The sequence below is a fragment of the Anser brachyrhynchus genome (assembly GCF_964034855.1).
Source record: "Anser brachyrhynchus genome assembly, chromosome: 7".
Taxonomy (NCBI): domain Eukaryota; kingdom Metazoa; phylum Chordata; class Aves; order Anseriformes; family Anatidae; genus Anser; species Anser brachyrhynchus.
The window spans coordinates 36,662,888-36,682,046 of record NC_137701.1 but is presented as its reverse complement, the minus strand read 5'-3'; the positions used below and the strand labels follow the sequence as shown (position 1 = coordinate 36,682,046).

At 35.2% G+C, this 19,159-nt stretch overlaps 1 protein-coding gene across 10 annotated transcripts in view; it reads left to right on the top strand.

Moving 5' to 3' along the window:
- Positions 1-19,159, top strand: part of LRP1B (LDL receptor related protein 1B) — a 553,237-nt gene that overhangs the window by 276,292 nt on the left and 257,786 nt on the right. For 8 of the 10 annotated variants that reach the window (XM_080600673.1, XM_080600668.1, XM_080600675.1 and 5 more), the window contains 2 exons: positions 14,684-14,906; positions 17,244-17,415. In XM_080600673.1, coding sequence (XP_080456799.1) covers positions 14,684-14,906; positions 17,244-17,415 — 395 coding nt within the window. Of the gene's footprint in view, positions 1-14,683; positions 14,907-16,308; positions 16,440-16,750; positions 17,148-17,243; positions 17,416-19,159 lie in introns of those variants that run through there. The other 2 variants (XM_080600679.1, XM_080600669.1) reach the window with 2 other exon arrangements.

Below are 19,159 nucleotides of genomic sequence, written 5' to 3'. Positions count from 1 at the left end.
CCTGGGTACACTGAGTTTTCCCCTCACTACATACATATATGTATATGTAACTTGTCCACTTTTTCCCTGAAATAGAGTCTTTTTTGTTGTTACATAATTTGGTGACATTTTCCTCTGGCTAGTTGTTTTGTGGTATATTTTTTTCTGGGAGGTGGGAGATACAGCTAAATCTCATCAATTGTTTCTGCAAACAAAGATATTACATAATGTTGTGGTAATACATTTTACTGACACTTGAAAAAAAAAAGGGAAATGTAAGCTGAACTAGCTGCTGTTGCTCTGGACTGGGTGACAGCTTCAGTCACTTGCTTAATTAATTTCTGAAATTCAAAATTCTGTAATGAGCATGCTAAGTGTTTTACAGATGTGACATTTCTATAAAGTACTTTGTCGTGACAGCACAGGTTTTCACTGCTCTTGAAATGAGACAAGCTTCATGTGGCAAATAGTAGCAGATGACTGAGTAACTAAGGATTGGGATGATGCACTGAAATGAAATGAGAAATTTCAGGCCAACAACTCATGTTAAAAAATAATAACATGAGCAAAATTTGAGCCATCTTTCAGATCTTTCAAATTTCAGACATGCAGCTTCACTTGTGGTAATTATCATCTTCCAGAAAATCTCAAACCAAATTTGTTAATTGGGAATACTAACGATTTCTCAAGCAAAATTCAAAAGAACAAAGGTAACATTTGTAGTCCTTCAGAAAGCTGAGAGAACACAATTCTCTCTGAAGTTGCCTATGAATGCTTTGTGAAAAAAAGCCCACCAATTTGGTTTGCTGGTATTTTAAAATCACAGTGTTTATTTATTAGCAACATCTTAGGTAGCATGGTTTTGGTTGAGATTTTTTTTTTTATTTTGGAAAAAAAATGGAATAAACAATAACACTATATTTCAAGACAAAGTGGGGAGTACTGTTATAGTCATTTGTAAAACATTCATCTTAGGAATAGTTGCAAATTTTTTGCATGAATGGGAGATAGGAAAGGCCACTAAAGAATGTAAGTTAGGTTAATCCCCGTTTGTCATGAGCAGTAACAATTCTTTATCAGTTTTCAAGTTATTGTAAGAATAAATTTTGGTTGTCTACAGGCCATTCATTGAACAGCTATGAACATACACACACACAAAAACATTTTTTAACTTGACTGTCAGGTTCTATGCCTGTGGTTTGTAGATATTGGATCTTTATCAGTATTGTACCAAGAAAATATCATATTTTGTTTTCTTCCTGAGGGGAAGTTGCCATATTAAGCTTCTCATGTTTTCAGCTGATTATCAACCCATGAATGAAATTTAACTCTGACTGGTTGACATTAATACCAATGCTATAATAAAGTATAAATTTGGATAATGATATAATACCACATTTTACTTAAAAAAATTCAACATAAATGGAAGATAATAAATGTTTGTCATTCTCCTGTAAAATAATAAGAATTTTGCAGTACTGTAAGTTATTCTTTTCCAGCGTTCATAGCTTAGCATTAACATTTACAAAGACATGAGTGAAAGCTGAATATTCTGATCTTCGCCTATCAAATCACTGCTCACACATGAAGAACAAAAAGCAATTCCCCCATTATATCCCATTCATAAAAGGTGTCATTAGTGAGTAAGCCCTACCCTAGAGTCATTCTGTAACTCACGTCATTATATTCTATGTTGCTGAATATGAAGCTCAAAAAAGATTAATCAAGATTCATTTAGTCTCCACTGAAAATCGTCAGGGAAGACAAGAGTGTAAGCTGTTGAATGCAAACTATTTCTGACTAGATTCCCAGGAAAAAGTATTTTGTATGGTCAGCTTTCAGAAGGTTTGGGTATTTAGCAATTCCAGTGAATCCAAGATTACTGAAAAACCTTAGGATCCCCCAAGCAACCTATTTTTCTTATTACAGCTTGTTTGAGGAAAAGAAAAGTGACAATGTTGACGATTCCCGTATTTAAGCAGCTGCATGAACGGAAGAGTTATACATTAAATTTACGTGTATGTGATGGGAAGTTTTAGTGAAACAGAAAGAAAGATGTGGAAGTATCTAAGCTCCCCTTAGAAGTACTGTAATTATTGTACGTCTGATATCCTAAATAGGAGAATCCACCTTGGTGTTAATGCTCAGCTGTAGGAAGCTATTCTCAGCTTGATAAGGGGCATGAAAGGGTTTTGGAAGTCCCCAGTAAATGGGGGGATATTTGGTTGCACCATTATGTTTGTCTGCAAAAAGCATCTATCACCGCATTTTAATATTCTGGTTGTCATCCTGCTTGGAACTGCTCCGGCCTGTTTCGGCCTCTGTGGCTGGGCTTCTGTCTGCCCTAACTCTTCTGTTGTGAAAATTGTGCCGGGGAAGCACACGGTCCAAGTGAAAAGGGCTGGACAGCAGGAACAGCGATGCAGATGCACGTGGCTCCGCAGAGCTTAACTACTTTTTCTTGACTTATTAGCTACATGCAGAAATAGCATTGCAGGTCATTAGGCTGTAGTTCATAACATAGTTATTGGTGGACAGGTGGCTTGTTTTGTTTGCTTTTTTGTTTTTAAGCAGGAAATCAGCGGATGTTGCAATATTACTGTGACTAAGAAGTAAGCAGCATCTGGTACTTTAGGGTTTTTATTTTTATTTATTTTTTATTTTTTCCTAAAACTAGTGGGTTGCTTGCAGAGTAATGAAAGACTTTTTTTTTTTTTTTTTTTTTTGGGGGGTGGGGTGGGGTTATACTTTACATTTCCAGGAGGACATAATGACTCAAAGCAGATACTCTTCTGTCTAGGCATGCTTTCATGACTCTTGAGTAATTTCTTTGGAAGTGGTGAGCACCTGCTATTCTTGGGAATGTTGACATCTGAGTATATTTGGACATTTTTCAAAACCTTAATCTACAGATGCAAAAACCTTTAGCACGCAACGCTTTATATCTCTTTTCATGTCTCGTCACTTTTCATATGAGAGCACCACAACTGTTCCATTCTTTGACTAATGCATGTGCATGAGAGCACCATGTGTACCATGTTTCCATGCCCCTGCTCAACTGAAATGACTTTGAGCATCAAAATACACAACCTCCATTAATTTTCACTCCCTTGTCAGTGTTTATTATGTGTAGAAACATGTATATGAAAATGTATAGAATCTTTTTCTCTTGTATTCTTCACAGCATTCAGTAATAGTTTGAGGAAAACGTTATGAAAACATTTGCTAACTAAAGCAGCATACACAATCTTTTCTGGCCCGTTAGTATTTGTATAACTTCTCTGTCACAGTGGAGATATAACTAGTAATGTCATAAGCCCCCAGTGAGCTCTCAGTTGTGGCAATATTTGGAAGTCAAAATTGAAATCTTTCTGTCATTTATATATTTGTGTTTCAAATCAGCATTCATGAGCTCTATATCCTGTATTTATATCAGTCACTTTTCTAGCAGTTTTTGTATTAGTTCTAGTAATTAGGCACTAATTATTAGTAGTAATATAAATAATACTGCCTTCCTGCTATGACTAGCTGCTGCAAATTAAAGGTTAAGAGATCAAGGGTGGAGTAACAACAGCAAAACGCTGGAGTCTTTTCCATGGTGGAGTACAACCAAGTTACTAGTCATTTAACCAACATCAAGTTCTTTTTTGTAACACCTTAAGAACAATATATCAGAAAGATTTAAAGAGTCTTTGATCTCAGAAGAGATAAAATAACACAAATACAATATTTCCAATTGACTTTCAAATATTACGATTCCCTATGAATCATGTCTTTCTTTCCTTTTTTTTTTTTTCTTTTCCTTTCTATTTACTTGATAATTCCGTGTCTATGATCTTTATTTCAGACCAGCTCTTGTTTTTGTTTTTAATTTAACTTGTAATACAATTTTGGGGACAAAATGACTCGCTTAGTTGGCAGTTAATGGGTAAGATGAACTGCCTGTTTTTCTTTACAAGCTGCTAAATGCCAAGGGGAGGCATGGCATCAAGTAATTCAGTTGTTGCTGACATAAAATAATGCTCTAGCTAAGAATCCATGGTGCAGAGCTTACGGGCTCTGCAGGCGTGCAGAAAGATGTGCCATTAACACGACTTGCACAGCCTTGTTAACTTGCAGTGTCTGAAGCAATTTCTCCAGCAGAAGATACGTGGTCAGAACCTCAGGAGCTAGGACAAGTTTTAATGTTCACGTTGGAATTTATTACCTTAAAAAGAATATATATATTAAAAAAGGATGATCTGTAAACAGAAATGTGGAAGTGTTGGATGTGAATCTTATTTTTATTTTATTTTGCACAGCTTGTACATGTTTTTCTTGGTGAGCCTGAGTACCTCCTCATTGCTGCTCGCAGACCGGAATAATCAGTTAGATTGGAGTAATTCCCTAACCTGCAATGTCTAGTGCGTTGTTACAAAGGAAACCTGCATATGGCGATAAAGATCGGCCCGTTGCTGTCAAATACAGACTGTCTCTTGTATTCTGGGCCATGCTGAATAGCCATGTGCACAATGGCAACAGAGCAATTCATTTCGTTAGCCATGTTTGCTTCTGTAGATCAAATGTGAGATGTATTTGCTCACCTTTGGCATAAAGTGAGATTATTAGCATGTATAAAGATTGCTTTGAAGTATAGTTTATATGTTAATTAATACATATATATGTTTAAATACATTTTAAAGAGTAAATTTTGTCAAATTAGTTATTTTACAGCATGGCCTGTCTTTATCTGAGATCATCTTCCACGTTGGTGTCATTGATTATATTTAAAGCTTTAATCTAAACATCAGGAGCTGTGAGGCCAGTGGTATTGTAGAACTACTATCACAGGCCCTTAAGCACAGCATTCTAGATGTATCTTCTCATCACTGTGGTGAAAGGATGCTTAGAGCCACAATAGTATTTCCTACAGAAAAGCAGTCAGCTTTCACCAGTCTACAACTTTGGGACTTCCAGAGATAGAAACATGTAATTGGGTTTGAAAGCCACTGATACGTTCTCCATTTGTGAGTTCCTTGGAGAGAAGAAATTCGACCCTTGCTGTGTACAGCTAATTTATCATTACTTGAAATCATCAGTTTTAAAAGCTGGGGTCTGAAGCTTCAGGGACCTAAAGACTACACCTGTGAGTATAATCCTAGCCTTTCTTCACGTTTGCATGCAAAGGAGGAGCCCTGAGATTCCTAAAGCGTGCAAACTGGATTTTTGATTACTTTAATATAATCCTCTGTAATGATGATTATTGTAGCATTTTCCGTATGAGATGGATGAGACAGGTTCTCAAATGCCAGCTGTTACTGACATTTAGTCTGGCATAGGTCATAAAATACCAATGAGGGAGAACTGTTAAAATTTATTTTTCACATTAATAATAAATATTTAAATAAATTAATATTGCAAACAATGCTTCCTTTTTCATTCTCTGTAACTTCAATATAAATAGAATTTGGTTAACAGAAATCACAAGTTTGAAAACCTAGCATTCTTAATTTAAAACAGAAATCTGTAGTGATTGATGTAGGTGATGTACAAAGTGTAACTTTAAATCCCAGACAAACTGAATATTTAGTTTTGCATTTCGTACTGCCAAACAGTTCATAAACCTAAAATTCCTCACACTGGATTAAAAGGGTCGTGTCTCAAATTCTGAGAAAGAAAAGCCCCTTGAGAAGCAGGATTATGTTTCTGAAATAATAGCCCACTGTGTCTACACAACAATTTTTAAAAAGCTGGCTCCTGCCAGTGCTGTCCTGATTTGTTCCTTAGCTGAACTTAGTAAGCTGTAGCACACTCCAGCCTGTTAGCCTGAATTTCATCAGGCTGGAAGTCAGGCACACTTTCATGGTTCTTCTTTCTTCTTTTTTATTTTTATTTTTATTTTTTTCCTACAAGTACTGAACAATTAATGAAACTTAATGAAACTTTTTTTTTTCCCCCCAAATCCTGTTTTTTAACAGCAATTTTCAACATTTTCTCTTTTCAGCTAGGGGAAAAGGCTGTTTACTGAGTTGAAGAAAAAAACAGTCTGAGTGCATATAATAATATATAGTGAAAAATAAATAGTTTCAGGAAAAGTACTGTGTTCTGGCTATTTCTCTGAGAACACTTCAGTACAATCCTAATTAAACCTTTGAAAATAAGTCTTTGAGTGTGCATGTTCTGCTATGTACTTGTTTTCATGTAAGTATTATAAATGGTCAAATTGCACCATTTTGTTGTTCCAGAAATCATTCTAAGCAGAATAATATAAATATTACACTGAAAATAACTCTTTAGTTGATTTTTAAGGATATGTCAGACCCTGAGTTTCCAATGAAAACAGAATTTTAATTTTCTCTGGCAAAATTATTTTACTGTGTCTTGTACATCTCATAAAATACAGAGCAGTTTGAAATGACCATCTAATCCTCAGAAATAATTAGTTAGGATAATCCAAGAACTATATTCATCATCACGTTCTCTCCATGCGCAGTTATAGATTTTAAGTATATCCAAGAGAAATGTGTGCATGACTTGGATGTAAACACATATTTGATGAATATAAAAGTCTGTGTGTGAAATACTTTGGGGTTTATATATCCTATTTTTAAAAATAAGAAAGACTTTTCGGTATTATTTGTCTGTCGTTTCTTAAAAGTCTACTTGAGTGATTATAGAAAGCCATGTCACAGGACAGTTTGAGTGTTTTTAAAAACTGAATTTTCCCAGTGGATCAACACAGTAATTTGGCACAGCTGGTTTCTGATAAAATGGGAATAATCAATGGTTCTTCATTCTTACTTTAACTGATGAGTTTGTAGAAGCACATAACTGGACAAATTAAATAGTAATGTTCAAGGGCCTTAACGAGGCCTTAAATACATCTGCAGTGTGTCTTGCAATTAAAAATAACATTTATTAAACCTTTGCACATTTTTATGAAAAAAAAAAAACAAACAAACATTGTCATAGACATAAAAGACATTTGATTGACTTCCTAAAATTTTATATTTGGAATAAATTTTCAAAATACAGACAACATCCCTTTCTTGAGAAGAAAGAGAATATGTGATGAAAATGCACCAATGCTTTACAAAATTATTCAGGGTAATTACATTGCTTCAATTAAAGGATTCTGAATTGTATTTAGCCAGAATAGCAGATAAAACAAGAATAACTTTGGTGTATGCTAAAGGATGCAGCTTTTCAAGATTATGTCTTATCACTTTAATCTTAATATTAGTGGGAGAAAAATTTAACTATTATGGCAAGAATGAATGTAACACAAAGTTTCTTTTCATTTTTATTCTATAGCAAAACTTATGAATTGAGTTTCATTTCTGTGGGTGTTTTGTCTTTTGATTTATTGCTGTTGTATTCCAGATGTGCATTTTATAGCACTTACAGAAATTCACACCTATTCATTCATATGTGCAGCAAGAAGGAGAACATAGTGGGCTGCATATGGGTTTGCTCCATATTTAGTTTCTGTGTGAAGGATAGCTTGTGAGAGAAATTGAAACTGTGTAAAGACGTCATAAGACAGAAAGTTAACTGTATATCTTACTGTCATATATTATTTCTGCTGCACTCAGAAACGGTAGATTGGAGAGTCACTTGCAGTTACCACCCTGCAGAGAAAGCTTATTTCAGTGGAAAATGAAGGATGAAAAACTTTTTAAGGGTCATTATGACCTTTAAAAAATGTCTATTTGGTTGTCATTCCTAAGAAAAAAGAAAATGAAGGCTTTTATCCCCTCAAAAGTGGAAAGGAAAGGATCAAACTTGATAAATTCTATGCAGGATTTTGTCCTGATAAGGTAAAACAACAGGCAAGCATACAATTGAAGCAATGTAATAAATCACAGTCCTGAGTTATCGTGTTACATTCACTTTATGAAGTTTCTGAACATGCATATTTCTGTGTGTCTAAGGAAATGTTATCGAGGTGTTCTTTTTTTTTTCTTTTTTTTTTTTTTTCTTTTTCCTCCTGCCAATGGAAAACAAATTTTGTTTTGTGTTAGGTCTGTTTCTAATGATGGACAATTAGAGTAGTAGAAAAACGTAGTTGCAGTACTTTTCTCTTGCATTGTGTTGCTCTGTTCATTAAGAACCAGATGGATTGTCACAATTTGTAGCCACCTTTGCAGTGAACCGATAGGATTTTAATCCCTTCCCAAATTCACACCTATTTACCCTGTTCCTTGCTCAGGCTTCTGTCTGTGTTACTGCAAATAAGAAAACCTTTGCTTGAACTGGTGCTTTCTGTGTAAAAAGAAAGGTATTTTATTACAAATGTTCCCCCTAAGGCTTTTGGTTAAGTTTTGCTGGTTTTGCCTATGTTCTGTTGTGGAACAAATGGTGTATTCGAGCTAGGCTTTGTGCAGTGCGAAGGAGTTGTCTAACTGAGCTTTATTTCTATCTGCAGTTCAGCTCTTTGCTGCTTTCCGCGTGGCACTAAATCTACAACTCCCTATGAGAAGATACTATTATTATTTTACTATTTACACTCATTACTATGAATCCAAAATATTACAAACACTTGGAATGTGTCTTCCTGTTATTTTACAGAAATCATGGAGGAGCTGTAATAGAATTTCGCTCCTATGAGCCCCAAAATATCCCTGTTCATCGCAGTCCCCATAATTTTAGTTATCCTGCAATGTATCTTGTTGTATTTACAATGTGTCCTAGAGTGTATCTGGCTGGTGCCAATCAATTCCAAAGGTCTTCTTATTAGTTTTAAAACAGGTATTATTATTATTATTATTATTATTTATTTATTTATTTGTTTGTTTATTTATTTATTTATTTATTTATTTTATGTTATTAAATTTCATCCCATTTCTGTTACTCCAATTCAGTTTTGCCCATACCATAATCCCTCCTCTAAGTGAGAAAAAAAGCCTATAACTTGGCATCACTCATACATTCCAAAGAATACAGCTAGGTTTTTTCATTAAGCAAGATTTCTCCCGAGATTAACAGAATATCTTAGTAGCTTTCTGTCTTGATAATGATCATTTCAATGTAATTTCTGGAAATTAAATACTCCTCTTTCAACTTGTAGCTCCTATTGAGATATACTGCAAATCTTTTCCTTTAATCTGAATAGATCTGGTCCACGGTCCTAACTTTGTCTAAGAAAGCAGCCTTCTCTCTGTATATATTATATTAATTTACGCCTGCTAAAACTTCATTGCAATTGACTCTGCCCCATGAACGGCCAAGCTCTTTGTCATTCTTCCTTCAAAATCTGCCCCAGCAGTTCCCATCATTTTGAAATTAAGCTAGTGAACCTGTAAGTACTTCAGAAGAACATCTTTTCTGGTTCTTCAGCTTAAGTAGAATGTGCTATCTTTTAAATGTCAGTGCATGTGTAATCCTTATTTTTTTCCTACCACATAGTGCTTATGCTAACAATCCCTTATCTCTGGTAACAGAAAACCAGAGGGAGAGAGGAAGATGTGGAGGCAGAAGGTGGTATTTTCACTGTCATTTGACTGCTATGTGGCATCTGCCATGGGTTGGGCCTCACTGACAACAGTGTAAACGTGAGCTTTAGGTAACCCTGTAGGATATGGGAGCAGAGGAAAAACCTTGAGTGAAAACAGCCTATCAGCTACTGGGAAAGTTGTGGAGGTGTGGACCCCTTTGAGACAAGCATAGAACTAGTACTAGTCGAGTCAGTCAGGCACTGGGAGAGTTTGAAGAGGTTATTCGAAACCTGGGCTTTCTCTAACGGCTCCTAAGACTGACAGCATCTAGAGTGACCCAGGTGAGAGGACAGGAAGAGACTGGGATAACCCAAGAGAGAATTTAAGGCACCCAGGGCTCCCCCAGCCTTGCCTCAAGGGTAGGCACTGCACAGCTGGGACTGCTTTGCTACCCAGCCCACTCATTCATTTGGTCTTAAATCACAGCGTGCTATCAGATATGCGATAGTTTGTCCTGTTTGAGCATTCCTGAAACTGTGCTTTGCTTGTCCTCATGAGGGATTTAGGTTACTGTATGATAACACATTTCTGTTCCAGAGATGCACTGAAGGAACACCTGAGGTTTAAGAGCCAACTTGGGAGTTAGAGGAGCTATAAGAACTACAAATAGGCTGGCTTGCAAGTTGTCCAGGGAACAATTTAAAGTCTGGGACCTGGCAGCTGAATACATAAGCTTCTGGACATGGTTACAAGTGTACCTCTTTCCTATTACAAAGAGGAATGAGAGATTGAGGAGAGTAATAAAGGACGAAAAATAATGACGCGAATAAACTCAACCGTGAAGCACAGTTGTATGTGTCAGGAAAAAAAAAAGTAAATTGTTTTATCATACCATGCATTGTTCCATACTTTTTTTTTTTTATTTTTCTTTGACAAAGAGTTGCAGAATTGTGAAATTTTGTCCCCTGAAAATTGTCTGATTATGCTATCCAGTATATGGCTTCTTAGGTGCATAAGAAGTTAAGATTTCTGTCATTCAAATGGCCAAATGTAGCTTTACGAGGAGCACATATTTCTTTCAAGGCTAATGAGATAGGCAGATCATGAATGCTGTGACTGAAAGCTTGGAAAAGAGAAGTGGCAAAAGAGAAGCTGGGGGAAATAAACCACAGTGATAAGGGAGGCATATCATGTTTTACAGCTGAAGAAAGTAACTGTCTGGGTCTGAAAGGAAATTCCCATTCAGGGCAGACATCTGTCAGAAAAGAGCAGCAGGCCTCTTGAGGCCCACCTTACTAGTTTGGAGGCGGGTTGTGTGTGTGTGCGATAACGAAGGGGAGATGAATCTTTGACCACTGGTATAAGAACAGAGACTGGGAAACTCACTGTTACTGTTGTCTGGTGATGGCATTCTTCTTTAAATTAATTTTTATTTGGTAACATGACTTTATTGTTGTTTTTAGTTGACGGGTTTGTCATTTGAGGATATTTTGAAATGTTACAGAGATTTTGTTGTTCAGATGGTGAAGGAGTAATCCCTGTGTTTTCCTAGCTGTAATCAAACTCTTGTTGGAAAAACTCCAACCACAAGTTTTTAAGACTTAGCTGTTCAGTTATGGAACGGGTTACACTTCATAGCCTGAAGAAAGTCATCTGAAAACTGGGAAATCAGCAGAGGGAGGAGGATGCATGTAATAGCCGGTTATAGGATGACTGTAAATCAGCAGTGTAATAGAGCTGTGAAAATAGCAAATGCCATCCAGTGATGGATGAATCTCCAGCAGATGCAGAGAAGTTACGGTGCCTTTGTATAGACACCAGCAAGCTCCTCTCTGGAACACCGTATCCAGTGCTGACCATGCACTGGTCAATAACATGACCTAAAATTGTAATAACTGCAGAGAAGGGCAACATAAAAAGCCTGCCTTATGAGATGAGACAGATTGACTTTGTTTGCTTAGCTCTAGATGCTCAGTAGACAGTGGAAGAATTTGATTGCCATCGAGAAATACATTCAGAGGAAAAGACAGGTGAAAAGAACTGTTTAAGCCAAATAAATGCGCTGCAGAAATCAGTAGATTATAATTTAGTCTTGAAGAAATTGTCATTAAATTATTAGATGTAGATTCATACCCATTAGAACAAACCATTCTGGAAGAGAATTCTGAAAGAAGCATTGGGACAAAACAGCAAAATAATGAGTTTGAGAAGTTTGAAAAAAGAGTAATATTTCATGCTTGCAAAGCACCTGGACTTGATGAAGAATATAACCCCTCTTAGTCTTAATTACCAATGAGCAGAATATGCGTCTTATACAGTTTCAAAGAGCTGGGAGATTATTCAGAATTTCCATGCATGAAGAAGTCTGGAACTCTCAAAGAATAACATGCCTTAAAAAAAAATATAAATTTAATGCCAGAATTTTTACTATTTTGTAGCTGTCCCAGACAGCATCCTCATTGTTAGTCTCAGGAAATAAAGGCTGTAATGAACACAGATCTCCCTGTCCCTGTTAGAGTTGGTCCCTCAAGGTCAGTACTAATGCATAGTGCTTGGGTTGTACAGGCAAATGCAAATGGTATTCATGCTGAAATTGCTCTGTGACTTGATAAAAGATTTCACCACCCTCTGCTGAAAATGGATAAGCAACTCCAGCACCATTTGTGAGCAGGAGAATTAGTCTAAGTTGCAATAAATACCACTACAACGTATTTTTGAGAACTCCCAAGGAAGGGAAAGACAGTGTAATTGTGGGTCAGCTTCATGTGTTAGAAATGCAATTCTGATTTAAACCTCATTCTAAAAATCTGTACTAGTATTAAAACACAGAATTGTATTTCAAGATTACATGGTAAAGCATCTAATTTCCTTAATTTAATTTTCAGTATGTTTTGATCATACAACGGCAGTTAGGCAATTATTTTCTTGTTCTATCTTTTGCCTCTACATCAAAAGATAAAGTTTTATTACTGTCAGTCTCCAGGAGAAGAGTCATTATTCTAAAAATAAAAAGTATGTTATTTACACATTAAGTCATGATAGCTGCCTTAGCACAAATGGTGGTAATATAAATCAGATATTTAGAAAAGTAAGAAATGACCTCCCCATCCCTGAAAGGTGGACAAGCAACTTAAATTAGATGCTCTTTACTGTATGTATTTTTTTTTTTTTTTTCTGATCTAAAAAGAGATCAGTTGTAAATGGCCCAGAGAGAAATAGTTGCAAAAGGCAAAGAATTATCATTTCTAATTTGTGAATTAGTCTGTTTTCTGACATCACATAGAAACATTAATCTTGTGTAAGAATACTGTGCACTACGCAATCAAGTAGAGTCAGCTTGAAGTCAAGCTTCAGGTCTTTGTAGCTGCTCTGTGTATGTATGTATATATATAAGGATCTATATATACACAAACAGATACATAGGTGTGTGTGTATATATATGCATATGTATACACATGTATATATGTATGCAGAAATATATACAGATGTATGTGTGCCTGATCTCAGCAACAACACATTTTGGTTCTGTGATTGCAAAATGAGCTTTGATTTGAATAATTGAATCTTGAGATATAAAGTTCCATTAAATAATCTACGTCTGATCCCCAAAAGTAAAGATTGTCAACTAGAGTACATGTAATACTTCAAAAACTTATTTTAAATGTAATAGGTATTGGTCTTGTTATTGCTGATTAAATACATATACACACAGATATATAGTCACATAATTTTTTTGGCTGTTTTCATTCCAAATGAAATATTTGCTTTGCAGACATAATTTTTACTTTGCATATCATCTGTAGCGTGCACATTTTGATTATATGGACCAGAATGTTAAGTGTGTGGTTTTTTTAAATGCTCTTAAAGTACAGCTGGGATACAAAATTACAACAAAGGACGAGACAGGAATTCAAAAGTATTTTGATTAATCAGATTCCCTGTCAGGAATGGAGTTATCCCTCAAGAATGTTATAGGTAAAGTTTACTCTGCTTTATGGCCTGGTGATGGACTACTTGACCTTTCAAATTCTCCTCAAGTCCTACTTTATGATTCTGTGATCAATTCATTTTAACATTTGACAGCTGCTGTACCTACAGATAATTCTTATGCCTTCAATATTTTTACTGATGTTCTAATTTGTGTATATTTCCAATGAAAAACTTTTTAACTACTTTTAAATTGTATTCTTATTTATTTGAATATGTTAATAATAAAGGACATGGGTCTCATTTGGCTATTTAGCAACCATGTATTCTTTCTAGCTTAAAACGTACTACAATGCTGAATTTCTATGAGATGTTACAAGGCCATAAATTACTGTTTTTCAACATAAACACACCTTATATGGTGTTGATGCAGTGTTATTACCAGAAATGGTAATAACTAGGAGATAATTAACTTCATTTGCAAAACAAAATCCTGATTCTCAAGGTAGTTTAAGTAACATTCCCTCTGGAATCATATTATTCTTTATAATATGTTAAAGTCATGACAAGGTTGTCTTTTATAGCAAGTGCAATTTAGTCTCACAAATAGTTAATCTTGTTAAAACATTGTCAGGTTAATCAGGATTGATTTGTGTGTACTAAATCCACTGAATTCTAATCAAGGATTGGGTTGAGAAGCTTCAGTAGGAATTTTTACGTCTTAGATAGTTTCCCATTACTCTTAATGGAATGACTCATTGGATTTGTGGAAACATTTTAAAGCTTTTTTATAGTTGGTAGACCTGTCCTAAATATTCCATGGTGATATGTATGCACTACAGACTAATGCATCTTTAGAAATATATTTTCAAAAGCCTGACAGTGTGGATCACTGTATTTGTGATTGCATACACCTTGTATGCAATGAATTGTTCTCCAGACCATCTAAGTGCTTCATGGTTTTGCCACTCTTTGGTTCTTGTAACTATCTTGCCTTTTTTTTTATTATTATTTTTTAAATAAATAGTGGATATATAGATATATTTAACATACTGTTATAGTCTCTGTACATATGTATACTGACCATTTAAAAACAAATCGAGTACTACATGAGGGGTGTATCTGGTGTAAGGAAATGCATTTAGAACTTCTGTACATTCCACTTTAAGAAAATGCCACGTAGTTGTGAATTTGTTAGAGGATATTTTGAATTTTTTGTTAATCACTGCTGATTGTCAATTTGGTTAGGTACAGCCCCTGAAACGACAAAGAATGAAAACTTATTTTCCACAGTGCCACCAGGAGCTTTGCACTATGATCACACTTTTTGAAACTTATAACATTTTATTTTCTTTCTACAGAAAGCTTTTCTTTACAGACTACGGGAATGTTGCCAAGGTTGAGAGATGTGACATGGATGGAATGAACAGGACGTGGATAGTAGACTCTAAAATTGAACAGCCAACTGCTCTTGCACTAGACCTCATCAATAAATATGTGTACTGGGTTGACATCTATCTGGATAATGTGGAAGTTGTAGACTATGAAGGGAGAAAGAGACATACAGTAATTAAAGGCAGACAAGTAGGTATTTATTTGAAAATGTAAGAAAATGCTATCAATAAATGAACATACATAATGCTACCAGAGTAATTTCAGATTTTTTTTTCTCTTTTTATTTCATATACATTAAACATTAAAAGAATCAATTACATGGTTTGTTTTCTACAGGTTTTTGTTTTTAGCATATCTTGCAACTTATAGACAAATTCAGTGCTTCATTAACAATGCACCATGTAAGTCAGTCCTCATTGTAAAAGACTTCAGGAGAAAAAATATGAGGCAATGGAAATATACTAGGGGATAAATTATTAATGTCAAGAAGATATCATGGCCAATTCAGGAAGGGAAGACTAAGAGGCAGAAAAATATTAAAGAAACAGGAGAATGGCAAAAGGTATTCACCTGTTCAGACCAATCAGGATGCCCTTAAATCATATTTTGTTGATGGCAATGGTGTTTTTCCCAGTTGATTCAGATGTTCAGAGTCATAAATACAAATGCTAAGACTGTATGAGTTTTTGAACAGGAATATATCAATCCATTATTATTGTCTCAGGGTGGAGAATGGAGTAGTAGGTAGCAATTCCACACAGGCTCATGGAAACTGAGGGAAAATTAGCAAGGACCAAACAATTCCTGACTGCTACTCAGATTCTTAGAGCTGGTGTGGGTACATCTGCTTCTCCCTGTGGTTAAACAGGGTGTGCAAAAATACATGCAGATACCTATTTACCTATTCTGCTGTAATTCTTTATTTGCTTCCAGGTACACACTGTTTACCAAAACACAAATAATTAGCATAATCAGCAAACTATTCTAAAGAACTTTTAGGGATTAAACTTTACTTCATAAGTACAAGCATATCAAAAGGCATGCTTTCCAAATGATACAGCCTTTCTGATTGATAGCCTGGATGGCTTTCAAAGGACTATTCTTTGTAGCAAGCAACATTTCCAGTCATGCATAAGGTAGCTGAAAATCTTTATGAGAAGTAAAAACCACCGAAACGAATAAATTAAATAAAAATTAATTAAGGCATTATAACGTGCATTGTAAAAAGAGTCACATTGTTAATATTGTAAATATAAAGCTCTCATGGGAGTTAAATAATAAAGCTTTAAACTGTGTGCAAATGGTAATAGGAAAGAAAGAGGATTATAATGCAGAGGAGAATTCAACAATTTGGTACAGATTCATCATTATTTTCAAGTCTGTTTTCTTTTTTATCTCTAGTCTTACTCTAATTGGATTGAATTTCTATTGGGTCTTAATGAAATGCTTCAATTGATTTCAGTTGTTTTCTTTTAAATGGCTAAAAGCAGAATACAATGGCAAGATTTGGTCAGCTGGGGGTAATTTCCAGGAAGGACTGAAATATTTGATGGACAACAGGTTTTGGATCGTTTTTGTTTTTGTTTTGTGAGGTATGTCTGAATTTGGGAATAAATGAGCGGAGTAAATACTTTGTGGTGAATAATTTATTGATTACACTAGTAAGATATTCAGCTTGTGAACATCTGCCAACCAACTCTTGCTTTCAAATTGCTCAATGAGGTATTTTAAATATTCCAAATCTAGAGATCAAGCATAACCTCTAGATTATTGAACACATCATGTCTGAGCTGTTATTGGCTAACTGACTAACTAAATTTAGGTAATTTTTAATCAGCGTGCCCATGCACATCAGAGATGAATAAAGTCTTAGAATTTGTTTTTTGAGAAACAAGCAGTAGAGTGTGATGACAAGCATATTCAAAGCTATCAAACAAAAGGAACTCAAGTATAGCTAGGGAAACTGTATATTTATTTATTTACTTTAAAAAAATTTTTGGATAGACTATCTTGCACGATTTACCTGGCTTTGATTATATCACAATGAAAAAATACATTAATTCAACTTATAAACTGTTTTAAGTATCTGTATTTACTACATTTATTAGTTAATGCTAGAGAATATTAGTTAATAATATTAGTTAATATTAGGTATTAATAGTTAATTAACATTAGTTAATACTAATATAAGCTGTTGCAGTTAGCACAGTATGCAGGTGTTTTTAATTTAAAAGACAGAGAACCAGGGAAATTCAAAGGCTAAATGAATACAGATTGTTAAATATTTTTATTTTTCTTACTTTCTTGTACAAAACTTTAGTAACTATAAACTTCGGATTAAAAGAGTGTGAACTACATTTGTAGTGTAGTTTGCATTTATTTTTTCCTAATTTTATCAGCATAACGAGAAACTTTTATACAGTTTGCCATGTACATTTCACATTATTACTTGATGTTTATAAAACATAGATGCACCTAAAACATTCAGCTAAAATAATGACCTTTTTTTTTTTTCCTCTTTTCCAGGTTAGGCATCTTTGTGGTTTGGCAGTATTTGAAAACTATTTATATGCAGTTAATTCAGATAACTTCAGCATTTTACAGATAAACAGATATAATGGCACCGATGTTCAGTCTCTTACTAGACTTGACAATGCTAACGGAATCCGTGTGTACCAGAAAAGAACTCAAACAGCAGGTGAGATAAAAATTCCTCTTTCTAGGAAATGTAAACCGAGTTAATAGGTGAATGTGCGGTGAAGAGCATTCTTCCAGAAAGATGTCTCACAAGATGCAGTGAAAATCTGACACTATAGCAGAACTCTCTGTGACTTCTTCATCTTCCTAGTCTTCTGTGTGCTTCACTGCCAGTTTTCACACTTCCCTGACCTCCTATCACGGCTGGTTCCTGAGCATTCAGCTTGGAGAACTGCCTAAGAGCCCTGGTTTGTAAATTCTCTGGCTCCACACACTCAGCCTTTCAGAATTTAACACTCAAAATTGTTAGGTGTCCAATACCACCAAGCTGGTTGGGTATCCGACCTTGGAGATTCCTGGATTCTCTGGACCTGTGTGAGGGAGTCGACATTCCTTCCGTCAGTCTTTGGAGTTGCCAAAAAGAATGGAGATGTAGTCAGGTAGCCCTCCAACCTGTCAGCAGAGTCATTGGTGAGACAGGAAATTGTTTTTAAGTTTTCCTTGGCTTTACTAAATACAATCTTTGCCTTTTGTCAAAGAAAACTTCATTTTAGTCTATAATGAAAAACTTTTAAAATCTCAGAATTTTTGGTAAAATAGCAGTTTCTGAGGTCCACAGTCCTCAGGTTTGACTTGAATCATAGGCCTGATTGCATAACTTTCTGCACTCAAAACATCAGTATGATTTGTGGGCACTTTGCACAAAGATAATAAGATCCAAAATGTTTACAGTGATAGTTTGTAAGCATTTTTTTTTTTTTATATGACCGATAGCAGTAAATACTAGAATCCTTGTCATGACTGCTGGGATGTAAAAGCTAACACACCAATTCTGGTGGTTAACATCAATGTTATTAAAAAACCTGACTGCTTTTAGAGAGGTTTCTGAAGTGGTAGCAAGCTATCAACTGATTGGGTGAACTAATTTTCACCTCGTAGCTGAGGGCATTGATTTTGCAGATGTCAGCATCTGAAGGAGGCTGCAAAGACTCTCTTCTTGCTATAGGCCTCCCTCTTGTACCCCTGAGGGAGTCAGAGAGGTTGAGTATAGGAGAGACATGAGCACAGTGTAATCTTTTATTACATCCTGTGATTAATCTGTTCCTCTTGCCCTTTGTTCACTCTGCAGCTCCTTTTGTTTTGAATGGACATGTTTGTTGCTTGTCAAGATTTGCTGTAGAGGCTGGCTGAACTTGGTAGAGTTTCTGTATAACTTTAACAATATTGATCTTAAACCACTGGATTACTTTAAAAACAAACAAACAACAACAACAACAAAAACTGAAAAGCCTGAGGGGAAGGAGAAAGAAGAGAAAAGCAGTTTTTGATCTAAAATACTGTTATCCTCTTCTAAGTCAGTGTAGTAAATGCAAAATAGAATGATTGTGTTTTTTTTTTTCCTGATCAGATTTACCTTAGATAATTTTTTAAAGTGTATTTGATATATTAATCTGCTAATTTAGAGTTGTGCTTTAGTTGGATTTCTGTCCCATCTGTTCAAGTATGGGAAAAATGTTACTTATTTTGTCCTTTAGTTTCTGCACAGTTGTCTCCCCCAGAAAGGTGCTGTCTAATGTCATTAGATGAATAGTGAACTGGAATGGGATATTTGGCATGAGATTCACTCTGCTCTCAAACAAACAAACAAACAAACAAACAGAAAGAATCAAACAAACAAATAAAGGTAAAGAAAGTCATCTATCCCAGCAGAGTGCTGCCCAGCAAATGACTCTACGGAAACTCAT